General features: G+C 40.4%; 1 protein-coding gene and 1 pseudogene across 1 annotated transcript; both read left to right on the forward strand.

The window, feature by feature from the left end:
• The first annotated feature begins 726 nt into the window (after positions 1 to 726).
• LOC140923531 (uncharacterized) lies at positions 727 to 3,608 on the forward strand (annotated as a pseudogene).
• A 2,079-nt stretch (positions 3,609 to 5,687) lies between these two features.
• On the forward strand, positions 5,688 to 7,076 carry LOC140923532 (DELTA-thalatoxin-Avl2a-like). The gene has a single exon (XM_073373610.1). It carries the CDS (start codon positions 5,688 to 5,690, stop codon positions 7,074 to 7,076), a length of 1,389 nt encoding a protein of 462 aa, XP_073229711.1.
• The last annotated feature ends 1,392 nt before the right edge of the window (positions 7,077 to 8,468 follow it).

Below are 8,468 nucleotides of genomic sequence, written 5' to 3' on the forward strand. Positions count from 1 at the left end.
CACACTCGGAAATGATTTAGGAAATAACCAAATGATTTCTCGGCTGGGTCAAGCCTTGAGGTAATTGCTGCTTTGCACAAACGCTGAAAAAGACATATGATGTAAAAAGGAACTTTGTAGAGTTTCCAGCGACAAGATGCTGCAAGCCGCAACTTTACATAACAATTTTCTGTGAAACGTTCGCCGCTTCGAGATAATCTAGTGCTGAGCGACACTTCAGGTCTGTACGTGCAACCAGACCAGTACTATCACATTGGAACACAATATTTTCCATAACTGACTACAGCAAGACATAAAATTGTATCTGTTTTTTTTTTTTTTAAATGCTTAATTTGCATTTAAAATTATACAGATATAATTTTCGGTTGTTCTGTCGTGTATTTAAGCAATAGAGTACTTTTTCCGTGTTAACATAGCCTCGTCTAAACACGAAGGGGGTCAGGAGAATTCAAGACAGTTATGCAAACCTTCAACTCCATCTCGGGTTTGAATAATTTTCGAGAATTGTCCCAACACCCTGAGTGTTTCGATGAGGCTATGTAAGCACAGAAAAAGTGCTCTGTTGCTTTTAAAAAATATTTCTCCAAAAATGCATAACCTAAAACGTCACAACAGTGTTTACGTACTCTCACCTAAACACACCTACCAACCAATCAGAGCGAATATAGCATCTCAGTTATTTATAAAATTTGATAGGTATGTTTTGTTTGTCTGCAGCTGAATTAAATGATGGACTCAAATGAGTTTCTTTTGCAAGCAATCAGGGATAACCAGCATCCACTAGAATACATAAAGAGTTTGCTGACATGTAAAGAAGTCTCTGTGTACTTTGCTAATCCAATTAATCAGCAAACAGCCCTCCATATTGCAGCAAGACGTGGTGACGTTGAACTTATAAAATTGCTGTTTTTTGGGGGGCTCATATTAATGGTGGAACTGTTGATCTTATGACACCTTTACATGGGCGTGTCTTGGTGGTCATCCTGACGTCGTAGATGTCCTGATTTCTGAAGGAGCTGATGTATGTACTACTGCTGCATTAGTTTATCCGCAGACCCTCCATTTTACCATGAGTTTGTTGAGATCGCAGTGAGTCAAAGTATTCACCTCATGCTCTGAAAAGTCTGAGTGCAAGAGAGTGGTCCTCACACTCAAGGAAAAAAACGCAACGCAAAAATAAACATCTGAGATCAGACTATTGCTGTATAGCCTGAAAATATGTCCAACTCACTCTGCATGCAGCCATCACAATTCAATACTTTAGTAGCAGGGTTGTGTGAGATGGCTGTATCAGGAGGTTAATTTGTGTAGTATTATAGTCTTTGTCAACGCACACAGCATAACCAGAGATGTAGGGGCTGTGTACCTTGCAAGACAGATATTCCCTTCTCTTTCTGCTACCCTCCTCCCCTCGTCTCTCACTGAGCAGAAAGAGAAGGGGATATCTGTCTCGCAGGGTGGGGGCAATATCCTATAAGTCATCATAAGGCTCAAACACCAGTGCTGAAATCTGAAATTGAAATCATTGAAATTTGGTTCCAGTTACTTGGAACGACTTAATTAATCCATGGTGGGCATGCTCCCTCCCTCCCCTCGCTCCCACCATTTTTCACAATAGTGTCCCAAGCATGTTTTATAAATTATAAAAACGGTTTAAGCCTGCATTCAAGCCCAGTGACCTATAAGCTTGTGCTTACTGGTATTTCTAAACAGTTTGTGTAATATGAAGTGACAAGGAATATTTCTACTTCCTTGGGATGGGATGCTAGTCCATTACCGGGTTACTCCCAGCATTGAAGTTATTCACCGAAACTCATAAATACACCCACAGGAAGAGAGGCGCTGTTTTAGTGTCTTGCTCAGCAACACAACACAATGAACCTGATCAGGGATCGAACCTGGCCTGCTCGATCTTGACTCCAGCACATTAGACCACCACGCCTCCCAATCACAAATGTCACTCATTTATATTTATGTAACGTGAGGGCAGGCTAATCGGTTAGGTGCAGGATGAGTAAGGCATCAGCCGAGTGAATTTTCCAAGTAGGGTACCTATTAGCAGGCTATGCTCCAGGAGAAGATTAAGAATGCAACGGTTAACTGAGTAACATGGCCCTGCCCACTACTCGACTGTTGCGGTACCGTTAATAAATGTTATACTTTACTTTGGTGGTTTTTCCTTAATTTTTACCAGCAAATGCACGTAACATAGATGGAAGTGTTTTGCTTGTGCCAAAGGATCCCTTAAGTGTACCCGTCTTTTAATAGAAGCTGGGGCTGAAGTGAATCCTTCATTGACAGTTACCTTCCCACCCCTTCATGAGGCTGCATTAAATGGACACGTTCACTGCCTAGAAATACTAATGCAGATGGGTGCCGAATCTGGAGAAATCTGGGAATCAATTTGGAACTGCTTTGCATGTCGCTTGCCTTCGAGGTTATGTAGAATGTGTGTTACTTCATGCTGGGGCCAATCCTAATGCAATCAAAAGACACCAGGCACCTTTGCATACTGCAGCTCTAGGCGGATATGAAGACTGTACCTCACTGCTTATAGATTACGGAGCAAACGTTTACCAGAGAAACTTACAGAGTAAAAGGCCCGCAGACTTAGCTACTGATACAACATGCAGAAAGATACTTCAGGCTAAAGCTGGTGCGTAAATGAAACTAATAAAAAAAGCTTTCACTCTAGTAGCCCTAAATCTGTTTAGTATCTACAAAAAGAATTCCTGAAGGGGACCCTCTTAGCAGCACTCACTGAGTTATTATTTAATTATTTTGTTATATTTTTTATTATTTCAGTTTCTATGTCAAAATTCGTTTTCAAAGAAAATGGCAAATAAACAGGAACAACTTGTGAAGAACGTATTTTTGTCTTGCATGTGGCTCTGAGCAGGTTATTATTCACTGACCAGAAAAAAAGTTTCTTTAAATCTACCTCTTAGGGCTTAATTTAGACTTAAGCCAGATACCCAGAATATGGAGTCTGGTACCTTTAAGGGTTGTTGTCCATAGCCTTGACTACTTTTATATAGGACTCAGCCCCCCTCCCCCCCTGCAAGCCACATCCCACCCCTATCCCCCTAATATCAAGTAAAAGTCTCGTTTGACAATTCTAAATATATGATGAAATTCAATTTCCAGTAATTATTTCATAACCTCATTTTTTAGTAAAAGGACCCAAAGGAGTTGGCCAAAGGAATTTATTCTTTATTTGGATGAACGCATGACCGATTTTCATTGTAATGTTTCGTTTTGCACGTTGTTCTATTGTGATATTTACATACTTCTGATCAGTTTTACCAGAAACTCCGCCTAAACTGCTTCAAAGCTGCCGTCTCCTCATCCGACAGCAACTGGCACGCCCTACAGTAGACAAGATTCCCTTCCTTCACCTCCCTAGGAGCCTCAAAGATTACCTCAACTACTACAAAAATACACGACGTTTCGACGTTCTCGGACGTCATTATCAAGTGAAAAGAAACAATATGGATACAAGAAAGAACAATAGTTCATTAAAAAGATGCCACAAGCTAAACAAAGAGTTTAGCACTGATGGAGTCACCCTGAGTGTTACGGCTAGGCCTCAGTTCCCTGATGAATAGCATTTCATAAACGAGGCAGTCAAATTTCCCTCGGCACTTCTTGAGAACAGAAAATTGGCCCTCATTAAGAAAATTTTTGTCACCGTGCGCTTCTAAAAGGTGTTTACCGATAATTGTCCTTCCAAACATCTCTGGCAAAAAAAAAAAAAATCATGGATTCACTAATCGGTCGCTCATCGGCTGTTACAATACACGCAAGATTTCCGCCCAGACGCCGTCCGGCCGACAAATCGTACCGTGTAAACCGCCCTTTACTTTCAAACTTACCAAACTGTGAACACTCAAAAGTATGTGTGGAATGTTCATTGGGAGAAATCACAGAAGAGAATCGGTTTGCTTCTGTCATGAAACATTTAGGGTTCTCGGTTCCTCTTAGTTTATTTCAGTCAAGTTATCTTACGTTTGGAGTTCCTGATTTTTGAACCACTATAGGCAAGGATAAATATGGATGTAGCATAAACTGAAATATCAACATGTTGCCGCGAAAGCTTATTTTATTAAGTGTTGAAGAGCCGGTGCTGAGTATGAGCTAAAACTTTTATTTGTATAGCACCCCGGAGTGGATTCCACTGTAGGACTTTTTCTTTACTTTTCAAAAAAAAAAAGAAAAAAGCGGTCAACCGCGAGGTGACATGACTGTTGATATGAACCGCGCATTCTTGTTCTGCCTTAATGTAGCTTGTATAGTATCTAGGATTTTTTGTAGGCTCCTGATCATGATCCTATTCGTATTTCTCTTATACTCATCACAGTCGTCATCAGAACGTTAATTCGGTCAGTCACTTTTACTCTTCAGTCGTTAGGTCTCATCGTTAACAGGCTGAAAGCTGCTCCCGACAAAAGCCACAGTGACAAGAAATATCACAATGTCGAACATTGTGTCGCATGAATTAGCAGTTACTCAACTTACCAGCAACTGAGAAACCTTACATATGAAGCACTACATTTTTAAAAGTCTAAAGTAAATCTAATTCCTGACGTCAATTACGCTTGTTAGAAAGGAACATAGGAACAAACAAGGTAACATTTACTTTCAAACTTACCATACTGTGAACACTCAAAAATATGTATGGAATGTTCCTTGGGAGAAACCACAGAAGAGAATTGGTTTCCTTCTGTCATGAAAAATTTAGGTTTCTCGGTTTCTTTTAGTTCATTTCAGTCACGTGATCTTACGTTTGGGGTTTCTGATTTTTGAACTACTAAGCATAACCAGAGAAGTAAATAGGTTTCCTTCTGTTTCTTAAAACACATGGCGGTTCCTTGGACACGTGTATTCAAAATCAGGAAATAGATTCAAGTTAAGACTTTTGAAAATCTGGTAATACCTATATCAATAAAGATTAGTAAATAAATAAAAAGAACTGCTGGTCCAGTAGTTGCTCCAAAAGACAGAGTAAGCGAGAACGACTGAAGATTAAAAGCAACCGACAAAGTTAACGTTCTGATGACGACTGGGATGAGTATGAGGGAAATACGAATAGGATCATAATCAGGAGCCTAGAAAAAAATACTAGATACTATATAAGCTACATAAAGGCAGAACAAGACTGCGCGGTTTATATCAACAAAAATGTCACCTCGCAGTTGACCGTTGTTTTTGCAAAGTAAAGAAAAAGTCCTGCAGTGGAATCCGCTCCGGGGTGCTATACAAATAAAAGTCTTAGCTCATACTCAACACCGACTCTTCAGCACTTATTAAAATAAGCTTTCGCGGCACCATGTTGATATTTCAGTTTATGCTACATCCATTTTTATCCCTGCATAGTGGTTGAAAAATCAGAAACTCCAAACGTAAGATAAGGTCACTAAAATGAACGAAGAGAAACCGTGAACCCTACATGTTTCATGACAGAAGCACACCGATTCTCTTCAGCTGTTTCTCGCAATGTACATTCCACACAGATTTTTAAGTGTTCACAGTTTGGTAAGTTTGAAAGTAAATGTTAGCTTGTTTGTTCCTGCGTTGCTTTCTGAAACGCGTAATTGACGTCAGAAAGTAAATTTAGTTTACACTGCTGCATATATAGGGTTTGCCAATTGCTGGTAAGTTGAGTACTTTCTAACTCATGCGACACAATGTTCGACGTTGTGCTATTCCTTGTCTCTTTGACCCTGGTAGGAAGCAGCTCTCAGCCTGCTGGCAATGACACCCATTTTCTTGGGCAATCTATATATCTCCCAGATACAGATGTAGTAGGATCTGCACCCAACGGCATCCACCTGTTTTCCCTTATCCAAGAGCATTGCATACAGAATCAGCCACTTCACAAGTCTGTTAGAAACACCAATTATTACAGAGACACAGCAGCGCTATATAGCTCCATTGCAACCACCAGTGAACTGCAAGCTAACTTCCAAACTGACTTTAGCTTTGGATTTACCTTGGATGTCATAACGAAAAGTATCAGCAGCACAAAGAGAGATGTATCTGGTTTGTCCCTGGATCTGAAGGAAAAGGCCAACATTCTGCTGCTGTCGAAAGACTGTCTGCTGCAAGGAACTCCATCACCACAGTTTATGAACGATTTCCAGAACCTAGCTTCAAACATCAGCAAACCATGGCTAGTCGAATCATGGCGAGAATACCAGATTTTCCTCAAAAAGTGGGGTAGCCACATCATCACTGGCGTAACTCGAGGATCCAGTATCATCGAGTACTCTTTTGCCGAAGAAACACAAAAGTACACTGAACGAGACTTCACGGTCAAAAGCTGTGTATCCCTGGCCGGTTCCTTGGATCCAAAAGCATTGAATGTTTCAGCATGTTCAAATATCACTCAAGAGGAAATTGCAAAAGTCAGCCGCATGGAACTGAGCGGTTCTCTTTGTGTAACGGGAGGAACTGCAGAAACGAGAACCGGGCTACTCTACAATCGTTCGGCCGAGCTTATTGAACAGTTCATGCGAGAAGGCGAAACTCACCCAGACCTCATAGAGTATACCCTTATGCCTATCTGGGAATACTTGCAGGAGAAATCCGTTGGAACACCCGCTCTCATAAAAGCCGTTAATATGGAATATTTCTACAATGGGTATTTGAACTTTGGCTGCTCATACAACCACTTACACGGTATGGACCTCCAGAAGTTTGACCTTACTGACGAAGCTACACCAGAACACCCAGAATACTCCTGCACTATTGCTCCTTCTGGATGCCAGAGTTACAGTGATTGCCACTATCACATTGGTGTCTGGTGTAACTGTGAAGGTGACACCTGCATCCGCTACCATACAGTCACCAGCAATACAGGGAAAACGCGATTGCAGGCTGCTCCTTACTACGGCGGCGGGTGGGGTTGGCAAGGATGCGACTGGAAAGTTTGGGGCTCTGTCTGCGGTTGCGAACACCCAAGCTCCGAAAGGAAAACCATATGGTCTCAATCCAGCAAGTACGCGCTTTACCTTGCTTCCGCCCAGTCTCCTAAACAAAAGCAAGAAAGAGCTACAACAAGGAACGAACTGTGATCGTGTTGACTACCATTAGGATAGTGGTTTCAGTACGACGTGCCATATATTAGTTCGCTAGTTTCATTTAAACATTTGCCAACTTAGATTTTTAATCATGATTTAATTTTTTTTTGTTTAAGTGCCATCTTAGTTTTTTGAAAACTGAATATTCCAGTATTTTGATTTACGTTCTATCTTATAATGAACAGTTTGTTTTGTTTACTCAAGCAACACTCTTGACTGATAAGCCAGCTCGATCGAACATCTTAGTAGTAACTTTTATTTTCCAAAGGATGTGTTTATTAGTTACTAGTACTGATCGATGTGTTCTAAAAGTAGCCGTAGCAGGTACATTGGTAGGTTGTGCACTGGAGTAGCCGTGGCAGAGCATTAACATAATGACGCTTTCTTATTTGTTGACGATTGTATCCAGATTTAAAGGTGAAACAGGAAAATAATAAAGGATCTGAAAGCGTTGTTGAGAGTAGGAGTAGGAGGAGGAGGAGGAGAACATCTGATGCGATAAAATTCGTGTTTCGAAAACTTAGTGCAAATAACTACTCTTGCCAATCTTGATAAAAAGCCCCTACAAAAAGTCTTATTGTGTTTACTTCGAATCGTAACTTGCAGCTATTGTTTATTCTTAATGCTGGTATAGCTGTTACTTTCATTGGAATCGTTTGCATGTATACTCAGTCCCACAAGCGTGAAGCTTTAAATACTACCGCGTCTTAATACTTTTATTCGACGAAGGACAATAGCACCAAGTGGTACGTCATCGGTACCCATGCAACGAGAATATAGTTTAAAACCACTTAGACATAGCATTGCTAAACGTATTTTAGTACTTGAACGGTAGATATAGGCATATAGTTTTTATCCCCTAAAAAATTTTCATCTGTTCGGATTCCCTAGCTGAAAGTTCAGCAATCCGAAAATTATAGGGTTCAAAACTAACCTTTTCGAAAATTTCAGGAAGAAAAAAGGCTCCCGAAAATTCTAAGTGAGCTTTTTGGGGTAAAAATCCGTTTAAAATGGGCAGTTATACCATCTTTTACTGAGATGTTCGAAAATCCTAGGACAGCCAGGCAAGCAAGAAATTTTACAACAAATGTTTCGAAAATCCTAGATCTCAAATGGTTTTTCCGAAAATTGATATTGGGCGCCCTTGGTACGTGGAAAGCGAAATGGTTTCTGCGTTTTCCAGGGGCATTTCAATTTCTTGTGGCGGAAAATGATGTGCCTTGTTAATATGCTTTATCATCATCATGGAACATTAATTGTTAGACGAGATTGACGCAGTTTTAAGAGCGCTTGTGAAAATCCGTTGATATGTAAATAAGTATCCTCAGGTTGTATAAACAGATTTGCGTCAAAAAAACTTCCCGTACGTCAAAAAGGAACTCAGAA

Source organism: Porites lutea, chromosome 13, assembly GCF_958299795.1.
Source record: "Porites lutea chromosome 13, jaPorLute2.1, whole genome shotgun sequence".
NCBI classification, from domain to species: domain Eukaryota; kingdom Metazoa; phylum Cnidaria; class Anthozoa; order Scleractinia; family Poritidae; genus Porites; species Porites lutea.

What these genes read in the sequence shown, in the direction of transcription:
- LOC140923532 (XM_073373610.1), top strand. Translation starts at nt 5,688, where the DNA reads ATGTTCGACGTTGTGCTATTCCTTGTCTCTTTGACCCTGGTAGGAAGC.